The following is a 23,675-nucleotide window of genomic DNA, read 5'->3' on the forward strand; positions in this document are numbered from 1 at the left end:
CACCTGCAGGGAATATTCTTCAGCCTTCAAATCGTGTTTATGCTTCTCTTCTGTTGTGTGTCCAATTTCTCGTTATTTGAAAAGCAGTTTCTACAGTTGAATACCATAGCCCAGCAATATTGTCACACAGGGAGAAAAGGTCTTCCTGGCACTGCTCTTTATATAACCCAGAACTACCTTAGTTACTGCTTTCTGCAGAGAGTTGCTGCTGAAATGTCTGTTCAGGCACCTCTCCAGAGCCAAAACCCATGTTCTGCAGCTGTACCCAGCTTTCTTTGTTCCCAGATTATAGGCTTTCACTTGAAAACATATTTGAATGGCCTTGCTTATCACATGGCCATGATCAGTTGCCTCATCCTCTCAATTTACCAGTCTGCTGATCACTGTGTTATCTCCACATTTTCTCAATAATGAACTTGGACTCTTGCTAAATATGAGCACTAGTTTCAGTCTAGTGACTGGCCTGACACTTTATCACTTAGAAATAAAACACATAAAAATATATAAAAATCTGAAGAGGTTCCTCTCTTGCAAAACTTTTTAGGGTTTCCCATTTAGCTTGGTTTTAACCCACAGCTTTACTCGATACAATATAGTACTAGCTTGTAAATTGGACTGTGCAGTACTGAAAAAACACCTCTACAGTCATCCGTCAGGTATAGTTGGCATAAGCTGTACTTCTGTCTCTTCATTATACCAGGTCCTATTTCACATTTCCTTGCCATCAGCTAGGTTTAGTGGAGGACTTGTTAATGTTAGGTCAGAGGTTGGACTAGGTGATCTTGGAGGTCTCTTCCAACCTAGACGATTCTGTGATTCTGTGATTCTGTGAGGCTGACCACCAGCCTGTAAGTACCTGGGTGATCCTGTTCTCCCTGTTTGAATCCTGGCACAACATTAACAATGTTCCAGCCCTCCTCTGTATTCCAGCACACACCAAAACTCACTTTAAACCAGTCTACTGGTTTTGAAAGATTTGCCCTAGACATTTGTCATTATCCTTCTCAGCTCGTAAAGAACTGTAATATTCTCCACAGGGTGCACATGAATTCTCCTACTTCTTTATAGACATGGAGAATTATATTTTATGGTTTTTCCTCTTCTAAATCTCCATCTAGTTATAAACTTCCTAATTTTCAAAATTTCCTTTATTGCTTACATGTTTGTACTTTTCACCCTTCTTTTTCCTGGATCTAGGTATTTGTTCTGTCTTTGTTTCCCTGATATTTTTTTCCTGTTTTATAACCTACCACTTATTTTTGTTACTGCATATTTTGTTATTTTAGTTTATATACATACATGCAGATATAAAACACTCTTTATATCACTTCCTCTTTGAAACAAGAAGTCTTGTCTTTCCATTTGTCTGGTATAATACTGCCTCACTGCTTTAGCAGGCTATATAATTCTGCCAAGAACATGGGAAGTAGTATTGTCTTAAACAAGAGATCTGCTGTCACTCTGACATAATCTTTCCAGTTTCTTACCACTGTTACCAAAGCAAGAACATCAGTGACTGCCTGAGTTTCTAACTTACTGGTTCAGAATACAACATACACTGTTCCTTAGGTTTACAATATGCTGATCCAACCATGCCTACAAAAGAAAATATGAGAGGAGGCTAAAAGACTTCCTTTCTCTTCTAGGCAATCTAAAGGGCAAGATGCCCTCTCCCTGCATCTTATCATCTCCAAACACTTGCTTGCAAAGTCACTCACCACCCCAAAGAGGTCATTTGCACTCACAATACTCAAGTCTTTTGACTGTCTTGAAACCATGAGATATTTTAAAAAAATACACTTTCAGAGTTTGATTTAAATTAGCATAAACAGTGGTAGCAAAAAGGACTCAGCTCCACTAGGTACCACCTGTGGTCATTTGGAATTGGTGTCAACAAATCTAACAAGGTTTGCAGTGCAGAGGCTGAGAGAATGTTAAGAGGGACAGCCACACTAGTCAAGGCTGTCCAAAGTGTTTTAATGCAGGCAGAAAACTTAAAAAATCCATTTAAAGTCCATGAATAGTGAAACTGAGGTGAAAAATAGCATTTATAGCTCCAAAGTCATTTCACAAGCAGCAGAACAAAGCCTTTGCTCATGCACTGAAAGTTCTGAAGTTGGACAACTTCTAATAGAAGTTCGTAGAAAGCAATGAAGAGGAAGAGAAACAAGTAGCACTTCCATAGCAAACAGGGTTGAGCAAGGCTCAGCAGTTAATCCATTTCTTGTCCAGTATTCGGCTTATAGATATTTTTGGCCAAGTTTTCTCCTTGCCTGTGCAGAGAAAGTGACCAACAAAACAGGTATTTCAGCTCTGAAGTCTGTCCAGGGTGAGTAAATTCACCCAGAGAAGAAGTGAGTATTTGTCAAGTTCCAACTTCAAAATATATATATAAATAAATAAATAAGACGAAGAAGAACTGCAAATAATAATAATAATAATAATAATAAAAGATACATTGTAAGTCTTGTAAAATTATTATTAAGTCAGTTACCAACTTATCAGTGTCTGTTACTGATTTATTTGAACAAAACAGAAGTTACTCATATGAGTCATGAATACCTGACCCACACTTCAATTTCCTTTGCCAAACCTCTACCTCAAATTTAATGAATTTTTGACTCACAACCAAATCTAGTTTTAACATTCATATTTCAGGCTTGTAGAAGAAATATGTCACAATAGCTTAATCCTCTGGGAAAATGCATTTGTTCTATTTGGTGTTTGCCTCTGCTTTCATTGTCAGGAAATGGAGTATTTAAAAAGGATGATAAATTTCTCTTCAGCCCTGTCTCTTACTCTTCCACAAGGATGTACGAGCACCACATCCTAAACAGACAGATATGGCATATCAAAGAGCAAGAGATAAGATAAAGAATGGCTAGGTGCAACAGTGACTCCTGTTTACTTCTTTAGTTGTTCTTCACAAATAGCCAGTCCAAAGAGGAGCCCTTCCAGGAGCATTATCACAAGAGTCCTCTGAGAAGAGACTTTGTCTTTTGTTTGTTTGTTTGTTTTCTTCTCTCCTCTCCTTAAGATCTGTTCAGAGTATTGCTAAGCTTTTATTTTTACAGGTTTTGAGCAAAGATGGATAGTTCAGAAGTCAGAAGACAAGATGTCTTCATTTTAAAAAGGCTAAAGCAACTGCATTTCACACTCCAAAGTGGCTGCACAGACATCATTTTGCTGCTTGTGTCTCTACTCTAGCAAAAATTATGGTGTTACAGTTCTTCCTCAAAAAAGGTGCTTTGCAGAGCCAGAAGACAAATCACTGACCTGTCTCTCGATGCCTGAAACACAGTCAAAATCACACCTGCATAGCAAATGAAGTTGTATTAGGAATACAGGTAGACATACTTCTGAAGCTTTAGTATCTCATTGACAGGGAACTGTAGCTGTTAAAATACAGAGGATGGAACAACTTCAGAGTCAGTTGCACACAGCAACAGGGACCCAAGAGATCAAGTCACTCTTTATCCATCCAGGAATTTTTAATATTACCCACAGCTGCTAAATTGATGGTAACAGGGGGTTGACCTAGCCTTGTTAAAACTAGACTGTTACTTGGCTTTGTAAAAATACCTAGTGTAACCTTGGCCTTGTGCAAACTCAAAATCTAAGAACTAGCAGTTTTTTAAAGAGAAGGGTAGCCTGCTCTTCACACTTAGTTTTATTTGATGTGCCTTATGAAAAATGCAGTGCTCCTGTGTCATTGTTTTGCATCAATCCTTCTCAAGGAATTACAGGATGATGTGACTCGACAAAGTAACATGGCTTTACAGTGATACCCTGGCATATGCTTTCAGTGAATGGCATTAGGAAATGAGAGTTCATTGCACACAACTAAGCTGCTTTGGAAAAATACTCAGGAAACACGTGGAAGAGATATTTAAAAAGCTTTCCAGCTCCCCACCACAGTTGCCAGATATTGAACAGCCAGCAGAAGCAAATGATTTTAGGTGGCTGCTCAGCATCTCTCCTCAAGTTAAAAGTTACCTCAGAGACAGAGAAGATAAGGCATACCAGGAGAGAGAACAATCATGTTTCTCCCATAGATTGAGCTTCCTTTGCTTTCCTTTCAAGTGCGTGGTACTCTAGACAAGAGATGGGTTAGTGCATAGAAGCAAAGAAGAAGAGATCGAACACCTGTGAATGCCCAGTTCTGCCATTCATCATGCTGATTTAAATTCTGTGTACCCAGGATTATATGCAATTACTCACACGCCTGTTACATGCTCCAGTTCTTCCAGCTGTAAAATTGCAATAGCTGTAGTCACTTCACTTTTAAACTCCCTGAGACACAGTGATAAAGGTACTATATAAGCTCTGGGTACTACTATTACTATTACTACTACTACTACTACTACTACTACCACTACTGTATGAAATTGATGGTGTCTGTAGACAAAGTAGCAGAAAATGTGACTACATTTTTTCATCAGCAGCTCTGCTGAACACCAGCTCCAGTCTACTCTCATTTTCAAAAAAAAACAAAAAGCAGTTTTGACAGGAAGAGCTTTTAGTATGTTCCATATATTTTTTCTTTAAAATATAATCATCCTCAGCTGGAGATACATAACTTAATTTTTGTGGTAGAGGTGGCTGACAAGGCAGAGCAGCACCAAAGGCTTCTGCCATCCATCTCACAACACACTTTTGTTTCATAAAGCAAGTTTTAATTTTAGGGAAAGTCTTATTTTATCACCAGTGGGGGGTGAGGAGTACGGGGTGAGGGGGTAACACTTCTCTGACACTTCATGACTTGGTCACATAAGGAACTGTTTTACTGCTGTGCTACAAAAGCCTCAGCTGTTCTTGATAAGAAGTGATAGACTTAAACACTGAAGAACTGGAGCTGGAGACCTATGTCACTCTGAAGAGACCTGGTAAGAACCAATGACACACAAATTAATCCTCATGTGGCATTTAGCATTACAGTTCCATTTCCTGTTAATTTGTCAGTGTGCTCCTGTGTGATTTGTGGTCCTCAAGTTCTTGGGAAAATGGCTTCTGGTAAATGATACTGAAGTAACAGCATATCCATACTCCAAGCTTACTCTTAGCTAACCAAGTAATGAGAACTTCAGTCTAGCTCAAAAACAAACAAACAAACAAACAAACAAACAAACATATATTTTCCTGTAGGCATATCATAGAATCACAGATTGGCTGAGGTTGGAAGGGACTTCTGAAGAACATCTAATCCAACCCCCCTGCCAACAGGATCACCTACAGCACATTGCGCAGGATGGCATCCAGGAGGGTTTTGAATACCTCCGGAGAAGGAGACTCCACAGCTGTTCTGGGCTACCTGTTCCAGTGCTCTGTCACCCTCACAGTAAAGAAGTGCCCTCTCATATTCAGCTGGAACTTCCTGTGCTTTAGTTTGTGCCCGTTGCCTCTCGTCCTCTCACTGGGCACAACTGAAAAGAGACTGGCTCCATCCTCTTGACACCCTCCCCTCTGATATTATATGCATTGATGAGATCAGTCTTCTCTTTTCCAGGCTAAACAGGCCCAGCTCTCTCAGTCTGTCCTCCTACGACAGGTGCTCCAGTCCTCTAATCATCTTAGTAGCCCTCCTCTGGACTCGCTCCAGTAGCTCCATGTCCCTCTTGTACTGGGGAGCCCAGAACTGGACACAATACTCCAGGTGTGGCCTCACCAAGGCTGAGTAGAGGGGGAGGATCACCTCCCTTGACCTGCTGGCAACACTCTTCCAAGTGCACCCCAGGATACCATTGGCCTTCTTGGCCACAAGGTCACATTGCTATTCTAAAGGTCTTATTCCACACTGCAGTTTAGTAGCAGATTTCTGTTCTCAGCTGACCAAAACACATTCCTACGTATGTATAGAGTAGTAGACTCAAAAGCTCTGGTTAATTTTCCACTGGATCCTGTCCTGATGTTAACATAAAAAGCAAGGTATATTTTTAATATCAAATGAGGCCACTGTATTATTTTTTTTTCACAAATCTCTTTAATAGTCACTTGAAGACCATCTTAAATACTGTAAATCCCCTGAAGATAGGCTTTTCTGGATAGACAAGGGACTGTATGAGAAGCTCCTGTGAAAGGAGCCATTTAATTTTTTTCCTTTAGTTCTCATATTAAAATAATATTCATACATGTTTTAAACTGTATATTACCAAACTTGTTTCATATGTTAAGCACATGCATCTATATTCTTACCATGTAGTGGCCTTGAGGTTACTGTGAACTACATAGATGTCATTTGCCCTTTAAACCCAACTATATGTAGGAACATATATGCCAGTTCTCAATGGCATTTGATGTGCAAATATTATTATTTGTAAAAGTACTTACTCCTACGCCTAGCTTCACATTGCCCAAAGGAGAGAGGAATGCAAGAGTCCTAGGGTGAGAAGGGGAAGCAGAACATTTTGTTCTCAGCTACTGACTCAGCTTGAAATCAGCTGCCATCTGAACTTGTTAGCAGATGAACAGTTCAATGGTTCACATGAAAGAAATCATCACTTTCTGCAGCCAGGTTCAAAAAGTTATTAATCCTATTGCTAAAAGGCAATAATAAGAAAAGAGAATTCAGAACCCTGTTCTTGAGAAAACAACCGAGCCCTTTGGCAGGTAGCCCTGAGCAGTGTTGACAGGATGGGGAGGAGGAGGCCCAAATCTGTTGCTTTTCTTGAGTTTATTCTGTTAATCAGAAGATTTCCATTTCCCAGACCATCAGTACGCCTCTCTTCAGGAGCATAAGAGCATCAAAAAGTGAAAGCCTTGTTTTAGAGGAATGGGAACTCATCTCCATACACCTCAAGAAGTCATTTGTGTGAGCAAAAAATGAGTAAAAGACACCATCTGAATTAGTAGCATTTCACACTTGCTTGTCACAGCTTTGAAAGAATGCAGGAAGTGAAAAATATACAGCCACTTTCAGCCACAGTATGCTGGTCAGTATCTGTCTTGACTGAATTTTTGAGAAGCTCTTCAAAACAGGTTAAGTTCTACCTCTGTCAGATGGTAGTTTCCAAGTCTGTAACCTTTTTCTGACATTGAACCACAGTCCGGATTTACTAATGACACAATCTATTTTCATATTCAATCTATTTTCATCATTCAGTCACTGTGAAGGTAACTCATAAACCAGTAAACATTTTTCTCTAAGGAAGCAGATTACAGTGAGAAAAAAAAAAAAAAAAAAAAAAAAAAAGTGGAAAATAACCAAAGAACATGGGAAGTGGAGAATGAGGAAAGGTAAAACTTTAATTCTGGCCTACCATGAAAGATGAAATATCACCGTGCAACACAGGGAAGCTACTGATGTGGACAGATTTTCAAAAAAAGTCATTTATCAAGAAGCTAAGAAGGTCTGATCTGGGACTCCACCATCACCCATTCAGTCCAGGTGACTCAAAAGTGTTGCTAAATGTGGCAGCATTTCAGGAAAATTTGTACTTTAGGGAGATGTGACTGGGATAAGCCTTAAATTACCAAAATAAACTCAGGCCTGTTATTAAGGCTCTGTACACAAACTCTGTGATTTCCAATTTGAATTATAAGTAGAAGGTAGCTCAGCATCCCATCAGTAGTAGTATGCTCCAAAAGAGAAGAGATTGACTCACACTCCATGAGAAGCTGAGAGAATGAAATCAACAAGAGGAAAACTATGAGCATCTTTCAAAAGTCTTTTATACATATTTTCAGGTAGCTTTGTACATGCAGCTGGAAAAGCTATAGATAGTAAAGTTGATAATCACCTTTCTGCTATAAAACTTATCTAGGTTAGGTCATAATTTATCTAGATGAGCTTCAAAGCAGTAACATTGTGTCTGATCTTACTGTCCCAAGCCTCTCCAAATTATTATTTTTATTGTTTTGTTCTGACAATATTATTTATAGAGGATTGAAAAAATTATTAACAAACTGTTCAGGGTGCTACACAGACAGTGTAATGTGATCCTTGTTATGTTGCATCTCTCCTTTGAGAACAAATCAGTTCAAGGTATCTTCCTGTGGCAGAAAGCTGCAGGGAAGTCTGTGTCACGGGTTATCAAAAAGCACTAGGGCTGATTTCTTCAGGCTTGTGTATGTAGGTTGTGATATAATGTGACAGTGAACAAAACTGCAGGAGGAATGTACAAATTATTGGGTGCTCTTAGTTCACACTAAGTTTAATAGACGCAAGCATCGCTAAATCAAGAGAGAGGACACCTGAGAACCTCAGATACTTCACTTGGTACTACCAAGTGTAATAAGCCTATATATTTGATTATTTAATTCACTTACGTAGGTCAGAGTTAGTGCTGGACAGTCAAACAGGGCCTCAACAAGAGTTACATGGCTTTACTCATAGATGTGCTGTGGTAGTAAGTTGACAGGTTTGTGCAATCATGTATAAATGACTCAACACAGAATTTGTAACTTGAAATATGTAGTTTCTTTGGAAATTGATTTCTATGGTAACAGTTCCTGCAGCTACTTTTGATGATCAGTAATATCGACGATTATTAACAAGAAGTGCCTCTCTTACATCCTCTGTTGATTTAAGGACTGTTTTAAATACTTCATGAAAATTTTGTACTCATGACTCAACTTTGAGAAATACTGTGTGACAAGTAATAAAAAATGTTACCTATACCCCTGAAAACAGCTGATCCATATTGACACATGAATTAATTCAATATTTTTAGACTTTCAAACATATTTAATGGGTATTTCTAGGAGGAAGAAAAAGAAGAAGAAGAAGAAGAAGAAGAACAACAACAACAACAACAACAACAACAACAACAACAACAAGAATCTAATGTTTCCACATATAAGACTAGCTCAGTAGTCTGTTTCATGGCATGAATGGAAAAATAATCCTAGAAGTGTAAGGGGAGATGCCGACTCATGGAAAATCATTTCATTGCATGCACTGAACTTGTTATCTTCTCTGTGATTTTCCATTTGCTAGGTAAGACTACATTAAGTTGTGATTGATAGGCCCTTAAGATCTTGAGAACATGGAGAACATTCTGGGCAAAGACCTTGTGGAGGATTCTGTGATAGTAACTGGAAACCAGCACAGCCCTCAAAAACTTTCAGCACTGAATGAAATACAACAACGAAAAGTAAGTCATTTCCATTCCCCTCCTTCAGTAATATTCAGACATGTTTAGTAACCTGGCTCATACTCAAACTTCAGAGCAAAGTTGATCTACAAAGATGCCAGGACTTCTTCCAATACAGAGGGGAAAAAAATGGTCAGAAAGTTTGATCCAGTACAGGTCTTTGTTTCTGGAATTGACAATGTCACAGGGCCTTCCAGTCTGGTATCTGAGAGACATCAAGACTGGAAGAAAGACTCAAAACTGCTTCAACATCATGGGTGGGACAACTAATATGGACATTGCTTTCACACAAGCACTGCAGTGAGAAGCAGTACTGCCACTGGCCATAATACTAGACATTGCTGACTCTAGGTTTTCCTAGCTGCTTGAACTAGAACATGTAAGAGTTTTATGAGTGTAATTTTCTTGATGACATTACGAGAGTGTGGGTCTTACACACAGAAAAAAAAGACCTCTAATGACTGCTGGCTACAATGTGGGTGGGAAGCATATAACATAGACAGTATCAAAAGAATCTTTCTTCAGGTCTGACTTTTCAAAAAAGATGTACTGTAACAGCAAATGGAACTGCAGGAGGAATGTACCAGTTATTGGATGCTCTTAGTTCAAACTAAGTTAAATAGATGTAAGCATCTCCAAATCAATAGATACGACATACCAGATAGTGAACCTCAGGTACTTCACTTGGTACCAGCCAGGTTGTGTGATAAACCTATCTTATCAGGTTGTCCAGAGAAGTTATGGGTGTCCCATCCCTGGAGGTGTTCAAAGCCAGACCGAATGGGGCTTTGAGCAACCTGGTCTGGTGGGAGGTGCCCCTGCCCATGGCAGGGGGGGTGGAAATAGATTCTCTACAAGGTTTCTTCAAACCCAAACCAATCTATGATTCTGTGATTCTATGATTCTACAATTCTATGATTCTCAGACACTGAGGGTTCCCACCTAAATGAAGTTTTGAGGCCATGATGACAGCAAACAGAACCTCACTAGTGTCAAGCTCCTTGGGACAGGCCCATATAAAATCTACCAAATAGCCCTGTGTCACTGTAGGTATAGTGCAGTAAGGAGGCTTTGATAGCTGCTGTGAAAATACACTGCATTAGGATTGTGCCCACAGTAAACAGGGGAAAGATCTTGAGAGTTTTAAGCTATTTTTAGGGAGATGATGCAATTATTTTTAGGGAGACACTATTTTTAGGGAGATGATGCAACCAATAAAGAATTTACCACACAGCTAGTTACTACATATAGAACTCCCCTGATTTTTTTCCCATGAAAAGACACTGGTTTGTTCTTGCTGTCAGAGAGGTTCAGAACCTTGTTGGGATGAGTCCCAACCATTAACAGCAATCAGTTGCCTTATTCAGAGCCCACATCATGTTTCTGATTTTTATGAAGTCTTATCACTAGGGAGGCATTTACAGGCAATGTTTTCCAAGACTGATGCTCAAAAACAAACAAAAACAAAAACAAAAACAAACAAACAAAACAAGCCTATTTTTAAAATGAGAATAAATTTTAAAAAGAAATGAAAATTTTGCAATATTTATTCCAATTTCCTTCGATTGTAAATATGAAAATATGCATTTAGTTTTAAATCAACCTACCAAAAGTTTTTTTTCCTTTTTTTTTTTATAACAGATGTTTCTTTTCTTTAAAAACAAACAAACAAAACAACAACAACAAAAATGGCCCACACATTTTTTAACCTATGGAATTTGTACTAAATAACATTAAATACAATTTACTTAACAGTTTTAGTTATTTCCATAAAAGTTTATTCCAAAATCAGTAATAGATGTGGAAGTTACTGACACAATTCAGCAAATACACATTTACAGAATCATAGAATCATTGAAAAATTTGGGTTGGAGAGAATCTCTGGATGTCATATGGTCCAACTTCTTACTCAAAGTAAGAATTAGGTCTCGTCAAGTCACACTTTCAAACTCTTCAGAGATGAAGAGTCCCCAGCCTTTCCATCTTAAAGTTGCATCCATCAGATGTGTTTGTTCCATGAAGTAACTTGAGTCTGGCTCTTCCACCATGTGATTTGACCTGCACAGTTATCTTAGACCAAAGCATAATGGTTGCAAGTAGAATAAAGTTCAATACATCATCGGCTACTCTGTTCAACTGTTGCATGGAGATGTTGCTGTTAAGGGAGACAGGACTGCATATGCAGTGGGGTCTATCTTCTATGACAACAATGCTCAGGAAATGCAGGGTAGTTATCCTGATGTGGAGTCTCTTATGTTTTCCAAGCCTGAAATTATACAGGTACTGCAAATCCATCACTTGTCACATTTTTATTTCTGTGGATGAGGAGTAAATGAGAACTTTTAAGAAAGTTCTAACCTTCAGTGAGTTTTCATGCACTGCAAACTCTCATAAACTCTTTCTTAGTTGGTAATAAAACTTTTATGGTAATAAAAAATAGAAATGAATGTCCTCATAGAGAGCAACGGTTCATTAGTTTACCAAGTCACTATTCAACTTACCCTTAGAAATATAACTAAGGGATTCTTACAGCTTTTCTTCAGCTCATCACTGAAGTAAGATCTGTATCAGACTCTGGAGGTATCTGTTAATGTCCCATAGCTGTAAATGGAGTTTCCTGTAAGTGAGCAGCCTTGATTTTTTGCCCAAACATTGTTAGGATGAATCAAGGCTAATGTGTATGTCTTTTAGGAAATAAATGCTCTGTATTTGCATCCAGCTGTTAAACAGAAACTGACAGTTTGCCATTGTTTTTCTTCTTTTCAGCCAAAGGAGCCAAGCAGCCTTAACTACAAAAGCTTAACAGGAAAAAACAAGAACATTTAAATCTTTGCTCTTGTTGCGCATTTCCTGTTCATTTTTGGTTTTCTTGTTTCAACACTATTACCAAAAAGTTTTCAAAGCTTCCAAAAGCCTGTTATAACAGTACAAAAAACAAGGTATATGCAAGGTTGGCTGATACCAGGACAATCTTGACTGTTTTTTTCATAACTCTCTAAATAAAGCCTTTGACTCCCCACATACTGGTACTGGATGGTGTTTCCATGATAAACAGCAGTATATTCAAATTCTGATTATTTCTCATGTAAACTACCACCAATTTGTCTTCACCTGGCATCTCCACATTCAAACCTTTAATGTTTGACATGTCTATACTAAAATCTTCTGGATATGGAAGTCCTTGAAAGTCTTTTTCTCTTATCTCTTGGTCCTTCATCTGACTTCACTACATATTTCCTTCTGCTTATCTTCATGATCCTCCTCATGTCCCCTGCTTTTCATCTCCTTTGTTATACCTCCTTCTTCCCAGTCATGTATCCCAATAAACTACTTTGCTGAACTTTTTCCAATACTTTTGTTCCGTGTTTTCCTTATCTGTCTGTAATTTCCTCTAACACCCCTTCCTGAGTGTCATACTGCCATTCTCTCTCGAACTTCTCACATTTCTCCTTAAAGATGTATGAACTATAGCTCTTCCACTATCAAACTGCTGACTGATCAAACAAGTTAAAGTTGGAGAGAACAGATTTTCTTTCAGGGGAAGGCAGGTGCCAACAGAACACATCAGACAAGTGGAAGAAGCCAGTGTTCAGTTCTCTCCTTTCTTTGAATACTGTGTGTGCGCTGTCAGGTTTCTGAGGCAATCATTTTATTAGTGTCTATAAAATGTCTTATGAACAATAGCAATAATAATCCTACTCATCAACCCTATCCAGTTAATCACAAATTCCAGTCTTCCAGTTTTCACTTGAAGAAAGTTTCAGGGAGGATTTACCAGACTGAAAATTGCTGGTAATGTGTAGTGCAGCAAAAATCCAATGCTTTGCCACTCCTTCACTGCTGTTTCTGGAACAGTCATCCTAAGCATCTCATCCTAACAGCCTGATGCAAGGAGAGCCAGTATCTCATGTACCATTTCAACTGCCAGAAAAGTATGTCCACTTTCTCAAGTCTTTGAATTTCAGCTTCTTCAAAAAAAGTAGGCTCAGCAGTGTCCTATTGGTTGTTTCTGCATTGTTTCATTTGGAAGGCTCATTCACTTGACAATTAATTATAACCTGCGTTAGTAATTAGATATGAAACTCTCATCAAATGCTAAATAAATTCCTTGTGATCAAAACCATATCAGGTAAATACATAACAAATAATTTATAAACAAAGGCTACTATGGGAGTTTGTTGTAAGATGAGCACATTTAGCAAAAGTACAGTGTCCTCAAGGGCTCATCCAAAGAATGCAAAAGCAGCAGAGGCAGAAAGGCATCAATAGCAGCATGGTTAGCATGTTTTTAAAAGGAAATGGAAATTAAAACAAGAGACAACTGAGGAGCTAACCAGAGGATGGGACTGGAGAAGGAGATGGAGTCATTCAAAGACTTCCAGGCCTAGAAATCATCTGACCATTTCTCGGCCCTCTGAAAGGCAGTGAGAAATAATAGGCTAGGTTTTCGTTTACTGTAAACAATACAGCTCCACTGAGCTTGTCTCCTTCAACAGAGTAATGTTGGTTTACACCAGATGACAACCTGATCTACTCATTAAAACCTCATGCTTAGTAATAACATGTTGTTTTGTTGTCTTTACAACTTGATGTTAAAGAACCTCCCTTGTTGTTTTAATATAGATTTTGAAATAAAATCATCAGAATCCATTTGTTTTTTAATTTTCGTTATAATCCCTGCAGAAAGTTTTTAGGGGATCTTTTACAGATGGATGACAAATCATCTAATTCTTATATATTCTGATGAGAAGAAAATCAAGTATAAAAATTAGAAGAGCAAATTTTCTCAACTAGAATCAAAATCCACTGGACCATGATGCAGCCTGAAATTGTATCCCTTTGGGGATTCATAAATCTTTGGTTAATTTGAGCACTGATTCCCTCTAGGGGGATAAAGCTCCTTATGGATTTGGGAAAAAAAATAAAAGTGGAAAATGAAATGTCTGTTTCAGTCAGTCTCACATAAGGCCTGACTCAGGAGGAACGAAAACACAGCTGAGACCTCAAGGAAAACAGTTATCTGAAGTTTTCTTTAGAAGTGGAAGACGGAATAATCACCTTAGCTTTCACAGGTGAGAATTTAATTGGATAATCCATGATCTGGTTTTCAGAAACAGGGCATGTAGTGCTAACTATGAGCCACATTTATTGAATAAAGCTCAGGATGGCACCCAAATGTCTCCTGTTTTGTTCTGTTACTATTCAGAAGAGTGCAAGTAGCGCCCTCCTGAAGCAGAACTCACAGTCCAAAAGCTCTTTTCTAATTCGAATGTGTTAAAAATAAATGTGCACAAATGCAAACTGCTGAACAGCAGGTAAAGGATAGACCTTTCAGTGAAATATTTCTCCTCTTTTACACAAAGGTTTCACATTGAGAAAGAAAGAGAAAGAGAGAGAGAGAGAGAGAGAGAGAAGGAAGGAAGGAAGGAAGGAAGGAAGGAAGGAAGGAAGGAAGGAAGGAAGGAAGGAAGGAAGGAAGGAAGGAAGGAAGGAAGGAAGGAAGGAAGGAAGGAAGGAAGGAAGGAAGGAAGGAAGGAAGGAAGGAAAAGAAAGAAGTCATACTTTTCAGTGTAAGGTTAGCTTCTCTTTGGAGAGTGCTATTAAGAAGACTTCAGATCCACCTCTGAAGCAAGAGCTCTAGCTCTCAATCAAATAAAATAGTGTAAATTTATTGCTGTGATTATGAGTCAATCCTCCAACAAAGAGCACAAGACAAAGGAGCTCAGGACCCTGAATGGTAGCCTCCCAAATCCTCTACCTCTAGACATTAAGGAAGAGGAACTTTTTAATTCTCACCACAGAAAAATAACATTCCTTTCAGATGCAGATGTGAAGAAGTTGCTCCATATCAGGTCCTGATAAGCACTGCAGCTTGAACGGGCATTTGCCCTTGGTACATTTTTGACCTTCACTGGGAGAATCAATATGAAAACATGACTGCAATCTTGATATTTGGCTGCATGATGATTTAATTTGTTAACAAATCAGTCAGTACATATATATGACTTTTTATGTTTATCTTCAGGATTCAAGAATAAAATTCAAATTTCTTGAATTATGTCTTCAAAATAATCAGACAAAATACATTTTCCGCAATCTTCTTTCAAAGTACAACTAGAGGCTGTCAGCATGCTACTCCTTTCCTCTTATTGGAATATGATACTGAAAGCTTAAAACGCACTTTCATACAATATAGCATTTTAGACCAAAATCCCAGGACAGCAAGGACACACTCAGAGTTAATACAGCCAAAACATTCTTGACGCCACTTCATTTTTCCCAGTCAGTGTGCACACTGTCTGCATGATAATAGCCTTATGCAGCAAACCACTGAAGGAGCCTCTAGGAGTTGTTGGAATGATCAGTTGGGAACCTTTTGCAGCTAGGCCACTAATTAAACACTACCCACATGATAATCATGACTAATATTTTTACCTGCTGTTTTAATATCCTGTGCAAAATAAGGAAGTGGTTTCACCCCTGTTTAGAGCAGCCAGCAGCCATAATACAGAATGCACCAGTACAGTTGTCACCAGCTAGTTTGTTTGTTTGCTGTACTGAAGGCATCCAAAGAGAGAATGATGGAAAGGACTTCACAAAGAAACTCCCTTGTCTAACAGGTGAGGCATGTGCAAATTGTGACTGCAAGGTGCTGGCAGAGTAGCACACGTGAGACCTAGGACTATTCATAGGCTTGAGTACTTGTCCCAGACACCATAATGTCAGGGCAAGAAACTGGCTGTATTTTATTTTCCTTATTCCAGGACCCAGGAAAATCAGGCTTTTCTGCTATTGCCCTGTAAATGACAAAATCATTTGATAGAACTATTTAAGATGGAAAAGTCCTTCAAGATCATCATGTCCAACCATCTACCTGACTTAACAAGTCCCACCATTAAAACATGTAAAGAGTGTCAGGACCTAAGCTCCCTGTCTCCCACCCCACCGTCCAAAAATATCACATACTAAGTTCAGTTCTTCAGGAATGTTCCTTCCACCCTCCCACCACCACCACCCATCATCTCCCATCTAATATCCACTGTCTTGTACCCTCAGGTCAACCCTATCTGTTGATCTTTAGGGAAGCAACAGCTTTGCTTCCATTTGGAGAAGCCCTGAGATGGCTGCAGGAGCCCTGACCTGCTCCTGCCAAAGTTAAATGGAGAGTTCTGTCACCCCAAGCTGTGAACCTGTCACGCCATGCAAGTATGGCCAAGTCCTCTCAGCAGCTGGGAAGTACTGTCTGGGTGTAGGATGTCATCTGCCAGTCCCTTTGCAAAGTCTTTGTAGTAAGAGTTTATAAAGAAATTATTCTGGGATGATAGCTTTTTGATACAAAATGTAACATTAAAATACGTCTATGTGTTGCTGTGAAGGAAACTTCTGATCATGACTAAAAATTTACTTATGACTTCAATTTTAAATCCCTTTGTCATTTCTTCTGGGGTGATGTTTTTTAAATAAAGACTAAATTGCTAGAAACTTTGCTCATGAAGACTTGACCTTGAAGCAAAATTCAAATACTTACTTGTCATGATTGTTCAGTGGAATCAAGTCCTTTCTCTGCAACTTGCAGTCTCTAGTATCTCTCAGAGGACTGCAGTTGAAGATAAAGCCATCTGACGAAAAGAAGCAGTCAGACAAATGTGTACACATAGGATATTTTCTGTCTAGGGGATTTTAGATTTTTCCTACATTCCACTGATGAAAATAATGAAACACCATTTCAAAACACTGTGGGCTTTCCAGGACTCTGGGCCTCTTAAGAGATAAGGGCGTTCAATACCTGGTTAGGAAGTGACCATTATATATATATAAATATAAATATAAATATATATATGAATAAATATATTTACAAGCTGCACCTTACAAAAATGTACCTGCTTCAAGACTCCCACTTACATTAAAAAAGAGAAAAACAGGAGCTGTTTTTCAATGTCAGTGCTGTTAAATCACATTTCATAAGCATTTCATAAAAGAAACTCATTTGACTACATAACCGCTGTAGAAATTTGCTTTGCAGGCACGCACTAAGGCACACTGAAAGCCGTGCTCACCATTCTCCTCAGTCACACTGAGGCTGGCTGCTTCTGCAGTGCACACACGTGAGGCACAATCTCTTGGCTGCAGCGCAGGGAGAGCTCCCAGGTTACATATGAGGGCTGTCTCCCTCCATGTCAGGCTTTCCCTTGGCTTTTCCTTGTTCTTGCAGATGTCAATCCTACTGTTATTGACATTTTAAAATATTTTAGTTTCTGCACGGTCAATTCTAAAAACCATCTCAGCACTAATATGAAGGCTTTTTTGACAGAAATACCTCGGAGGATCCAGGGTGTCCAGAACAGCCGCCTTAATGCCCAGAGAGTCTTTCATCATAAATCCTCCCAGGCTGCTTCATTAATTAATAATCTGCAAGCATTAATTGGTACCACTGGATATTCAGAACACAGAAATAGTCTGATGAAGGGTAAGATCTGTTTCAGGAACAACTTCTAGCCTGCCACTTCAGCAACAAAGCACTCTTCAGTGCAACATCCAGAGTGCTCCCATGGAATAAAGATGTCACATTTCAGTGGATGTTGTTGCTGTTACGGGGGCTGTGGAGCAAGAAGAAACAAAATCAGTCCCAGCTTTGGGCCCCTTCCAGAGGCCACTGAAGGCAATGAAAAGGCTCCCATTGACTGTGGATCCAACCCTACACTGAGCTGCATACTCAGGATGGGGGAGGAACTGGAGTATCTGCTCCAGAGAAAGGTTTTGGCTGCATCAGAAAGTCTGTGCTAGGTAAAGGCTGTGACAGTGTTCTTAAGAAGTCTTTTTATTACTTAAGCGTAAAATTCAGTCTCACCAAGGACTGTTTCCAGTGCAACAAGGGAAGATGGGAGAGCCCCATCAGATGCAAGGACATCCCTTCCCACTCTTTTTCTCACTAGATAAGTGCATAATCTAAAACGAGAAATGTGCAAGTGGTAGAAGGGAAGGGGCCTGCTGACAAGCTGGCAGTGACCTGAGGTCTCTTCTCAGCTCTTTGCTTTGAAATTTTTGCTTCAAACAGTTTCTTTCTTTCCTTGTGGCCAGTATGAAACCAAATTTAGCCTGTGCACTCAATTTATTCAAGTTGTTCCTCTCCTACTGCACTGCCTCAAAGTTTGTAACAGTGCTATGTCACTACGACCAGCAATTGCTATGATTAGCACAAGTGTTTCTGTCCACAAATGGTTTTTATGAATGTTAGTTCAACATAATAACGTGAATATTAGGAAAGAAAAAAAAAAAGGCAAAATCAGAGACATCAAGATATGTGGCAGCCTTTGAGCAAACATTACCATCTCCTGGAAGTCGTGCCACTGACCATTATTATACATGCTTACAAGGGCTGGTTGCCATGGGCTCAGAACATATCTACCCGTTTTAATTTAAGAGCAAATATTACTTTCCTCAGCAGCAGTTATTGCATATTAAAAAGTCCTTGTGATTACACCTGTTTGGCATAACTGAGCAGGCATAATGCAGCATCTCTGAAATAAATAGCATAAGTTAACCACTTCTGGAGAGGGTCCAAAGGAATGTCTTTACTTTAACCTTATATTTGCCACATACTTTCTGCCAACCAGACAAATGAATCAGATTTCCTTATACAAACTGTACACATAACCCACAAATAAACACAGAGTGATATAGACTGTCACATTAGGCTCTGAAGGTGGGAATTAGCTGGAAGTTAGCTGAAAAGAGAGCTTGAGCTAACCTGCCCTCCAACTCAACCTTGTATTTGATTGTCAGCTCTCTGTAGAAGAGCAAATATCCCTCCTTGCCTAAGCCTCTGAGCCCAGACATACAGAAAAATGTCTGGGAAGCCAGGTATTTTGTGCTCCCCTGCATTTTGTCATGACTCACACTCAAAGCAGAGAAATGTCAACAGTCTGTTTCAGACCCTGAAAGACCAGCTGAAAAACGAGGCCATAAACAGAGGAGGAGGTTAGGGCATAACATCCCAATTTTTGCAGAACAACTTGGCTGCAGCACTTGCACTTCATGTGCTGGCCTTGAGCAAACCAGGAGGACAAACAGCCCAGCTGCCCAAGGCTGGCTCTCACCCTCACCTGGGGCTCCCCTTCCCATGCAGTGCGGCCCCACACCTGTGCCTTTACTCACAGGTGTGCAGGATGTGGATCTCCAGTTCCCAGCTTGGGCTGCAGGTGTTGCAAGGTGAAATAGAAATGATTTCACATCATCTAGAAGGTGAAACACACTGCAGCCAGGAACATAAAGCCTTTCGGTGAGAAGGTGAGTGGGTGAGGAGAGCCAGAGTCACAGGGCAGAGAGTGTGGGGAGACTTATCTTATAGCTCCTGATCCCAGAAATGATTACGTATTTCACAGAAGACCCTCACTAGATTAAATAACAGGAACAAATCAGAAAACCTACTTTGTTTTTACCTTAAACTCTTAGGAATCTGTGCAGCCACTGGATACTTTTTCTTTCTGTCAAGAGACAATTATAGGCTGTAAGACAATCAGTTAAATGTATTTAATAGCACTGAATACACATAAAAATATGCTTTATGGAAGAGAACACCTAATATGTAGGCAGTAGAGAAGCAAAGTAAAATTATGTTTTAAGGATATCAGAGTTTGTTTTTTTTTATATACTCTAGATTTTCATACAATGAAAATCAATGAGGACCTTCATACAATAAAGGTCCTCACAGACCTTTCTGTTACTGCATTTCAGGGCAATTTACCAAGGTTTAATCTCTGTTCACCTTTGTGTTGCATACTTCACATGCCACCACCTCTCAAAACCTGTTTAACCATGTGGTGACAGGCTGCAGGTGCTATGACTTCAGCCTTCAGCCTGGCTGAACTCCAAGATGCAATGAAGAGGTTAATCTAAAAAGGGCAAAAAGGCACATCAAAAATACAGACAACAAAAAAGCTGTGTGAGTTTGCACTGTGTATCTTGTTTTCAGGAACCTCCCTTCCTTGCCTTGCTCATGGAGTTTGGCACAGTGGTAGCTCGTTTCCAGTAATAGCAGCTGCAGGGTCTGTCACACATGACTGGATCACATATCTGTAGTCTCTCCAGCCTGCCTAATTCGCTGTGTCTAGCCCTTCTTCCAGCGCGGATAACTTTATTTTCATTGACCTATTTTTTTTTTGTTTAAATTCAAAAAGCTCTGCATGCTTTCATTCATCTGAAGACTTACGTCAATCCTTTATCTGTGCTCAGGCTCAGCCCTGCTCGTGATAACCTAATGATACAGCTCTGCTCCTAGCCTAGTCCATAAATGTTTCATTCAACTGAAAGTCCTTTAAAATAACCAACTCCTAAATATTGAGGTCAGATTCCCTATTTGCTGGAGAAGCAAAGCTGAAAAGTTGCCAGGGATGTGAGTTTCCCAAGTCTTCAGAGGTATCTGGATTCTTGTGTTTATAATGGGAAGGTTTCTAACATAACTTATACCTACACTGTGATGTTAACAGTATTAACTATCTCAGCTGAAGTATCAACTCTAAATATGCGTATCCTCTAGCCTTGCTGATCAATACTACTGACTTTGAAGACTCAACTCCCAACAGACATAGTTTATAGATACCCCACCTGAAGCTGGACCCCATCTTTTTCAGAAATTTGGTCCTGTTCAGTGAAAATTATGCCACTCTACATACCCAACATTTCTGAGATGTCTGCTTTCTTCAAGTCTGAATATATAGCTCAGGAATTCTCTTCTGATAATAAAAGGTGATATACATATTATATTTAAGAGTAGCAGCTGAAGAGTAAATTTAAGGTGTAAATACATAGCAGTCTTAACTGATTGATAACCTGTGTTTTACTGCATGTAAGAAGAAACAAGTTCACACTTACCATAAGTTTTATTCAGTCAGGTCTACCAACAGAAGGGATGAGTTCCATATCTTTGAGTTTCCTGAGCAATGAACTTCGTGAAAAAAAAGGAATGAGTCTGACCTCTGGCTATTATTTGCAATGCTGCTGTACTTGAAATTGTGCCAAAGTTTTGGACAATGGTATCTGTCTAATGTAGTCTTTTATTTCCTAAAAGCATTGGTACTGGGCCCACTATTTGTAAAAGAGATGTTCAAGAAACCCCTGGAGCAGAGCTCATCTGTCAACACCTACTGCAGTTTTTGAGCCTCTATTGTGAGGAATCATTTTGTTGTCTTTCGAGCATCTCTTAACACTATGTTTTAAATTGTTCAGCTAACATTATTAATTACTTTCCTAAGATCTAACTCACCGATATTGTACATCTGGTGCTGTCATTCAGCTCCCAAAAGAGTATAAAGATTATGAAATATTACTGTTCTGACTGGTAACAAGCCAAGAGATTCATTGCATTATTCATCCTGTTAAGATGTAGTCCTCTATATTAACAAAAGCAAGATGACTTCAGCTAAAAAAATATTCACTTACCTTAAAATTTGTCTGCTGAATTCTACTGGTTCATACACTGCAGGTTGAAAATATCCATTTTGCCACATGAAATAAAGCGTGAGTTCACAGTTTGGTGTAGGAAAGATTAACTGGAGGTAAGCTATTCACTGATGTGTAAGGGAATCATTTTCTATGCAAAAGTCAATTGCAGGCTTTGCAGAGCATTTCACACGCCTCTGGTAATCAAAACAAAGGTATGCCTCCACTGCAGTCACTAACTGTGCCTCTCAAGAGCAAATTAGAGAGCTCTGTGCTGCCATATCTGCCCATATCCCAACACCCACCTAAGGAGGCCGTCATGACTGACAAGTAGCATAGCACTGGCTGATAAAATCCACTGATGTATGAAGCAGCATTACTGAACACCAAACAGAGTAGTGGAATGAAAGCTTAATTTTTCTGTAAAGTATTTTTCCTTTTATTTCAGTGCTGTCTGGCTTTTAATGGTTCGTTTAAATTATGCTGAGTAATTATAATGTTCCTTTAATCCAGGCCCAGATGTTCCCTTGCTTGAGTCCTGTGACATCCACTCACATATTGCAACCTCTTCATCCTGAGCCAGCTTCATTTCCTATCCTAATTCTCGGCAGTTACTGCCAGCAATGTCATTCCCTGATAACAGTGCTGAGACTGCTTAGCAGGTCTAGATGACTGTGCAGCAGATGTCATCCCTTAATAAAGGAGAGAGATGCATGGAAAGACTTCCCTGTACAGGGAGAAAGGTTGGCCAAATATCTTTGCAAAAAGTATGGAAGTACATTTCTTCCTCTCATAAAAAAATATCCACAAAATGTTAGAGTAACCTAAGACACCACATTCAATTAGGAAACATTTTCATCACCATTCTTTGCTCTGATCCTCCTGTGTTATGATCCTCCTAGGGAATCGGCCTTCTTAACAGTGAACAGCGCACTGGTATAAGCACTTTATATAAGCACTTTACAGAAACATCCATTTCTAGCTTGCTATCTGGGCTGTTAAAAACAGATTTCATGAGAGAGAGCTAATTTGTGAGGGAAAATTATAACAGCTTCTGCTCTGCCTTTTCTCTTCAGTTCAAAAGGGAGAGTTTTTTACTGAAGGAAAGTAGACAGGTATGCATGAGAGAAAAATAATCAATTATACTTTATGCAGCCAGCCTTAGGGATACATGAAACCAACAGTGGCCACGAGAAACATGGGTAGGAGGGCTATTGTTGTCTGGACTTGCATGAAACATTACAGCTCTTTTTGTATAAAGGTTTCTCTTTGCATTTCACTGGAAACTTATTTCTCATAGGTCTGTTTTCTGCTAGATGAATGCTGGATAATCTACTGCTTCTCTACTGTCTTAAGAAATCACCTCTGAATTTGAGATTATTATGTTAGTTGCCATAATTGCCCATCCCTTGCTAATGACTATAGTTATTGCTTGGACAAAAAGCCACTTATGTACTTACACAATCTGCTAGGCACAGGGCAATATTAGGCAAGATACAAAGTCCAAATGATTGTAATTCCATACACGAGTAATTTCTGCAGCATCTGTCCTCCGAGGATCATTCTGAGCTTCCCTATAAGTGAATGCAAGGCACACAGGCCCACTGGGTAGGAGAGAAAACAGTGTCTTGCCACCCGCATAGCACTCCATGCTAAGGAGGGCACTTTCTGCCATCTCTGAAGATCAGCATAGCCATCTTGACCATCATTTTTCCCATTGAACTGGCAGACCCCAGAGCCAGCAGGAAATTATCAAATAGCAGTTGTAGCTGATGAGAGGGTTCTCCCAGTAATGAGGGAAAAAGGACTTGGTGCATATATTTTCAAGTGAGAAGAAATGTATCCAAAAATAGCTGCTTTACCAAAATGTGAACCAGATGCTGCAAACCTTGAGAGCTCTCCAATCTCTAGGGGCAGAACCGAGTCTCATTTCCTGACTGCTTTGATTGCAACTGCTAGCAGTGCTCCTAAGACTGCAAATAACGTTCCTACAAACACTTCTGCAATGTAGACTTCAACAACATTAAACGTGACACCATACATCGTTTTGATTAGACTTGGCTACTGCAGATTTTACCTGTTTCAAGATAGGCATTCTTTTTTAGTTATAGCTAGGCATGTCAGCTAGACTGACAAATAAACGGC

General features: G+C 39.3%; 1 protein-coding gene across 2 annotated transcripts; it reads right to left on the reverse strand.

The window, feature by feature from the left end:
* Positions 1-10,795: 10,795 nt before the first annotated feature.
* Positions 10,796-23,456, reverse strand: LOC310896709 (uncharacterized protein). Of its 2 annotated transcripts, XM_083829329.1 has the most exons (7): positions 21,531-23,456; positions 20,964-21,036; positions 19,532-19,576; positions 17,410-17,689; positions 17,150-17,316; positions 16,621-16,711; positions 14,618-15,889 (listed from the first exon to the last, which is right to left on the reverse strand). In XM_083829329.1, exons 4-7 carry the CDS (start codon positions 17,466-17,468, stop codon positions 15,775-15,777), a joined length of 432 nt encoding a protein of 143 aa, XP_083685455.1. In that variant the 5' UTR covers positions 17,469-17,689; positions 19,532-19,576; positions 20,964-21,036; positions 21,531-23,456; the 3' UTR covers positions 14,618-15,774. The 2 variants fall into 2 exon arrangements, 1 of the variants encoding a protein (XP_083685455.1); XR_014581765.1 differs by lacking the exons at positions 14,618-15,889; positions 16,621-16,711; positions 21,531-23,456 and adding an exon at positions 10,796-11,358 and having other exon boundaries at positions 20,964-21,286.
* Positions 23,457-23,675: the final 219 nt, after the last annotated feature.

The sequence above is a fragment of the Anser anser genome, assembly GCF_964211835.1.
Source record: "Anser anser genome assembly, chromosome: 3".
Taxonomy (NCBI): domain Eukaryota; kingdom Metazoa; phylum Chordata; class Aves; order Anseriformes; family Anatidae; genus Anser; species Anser anser.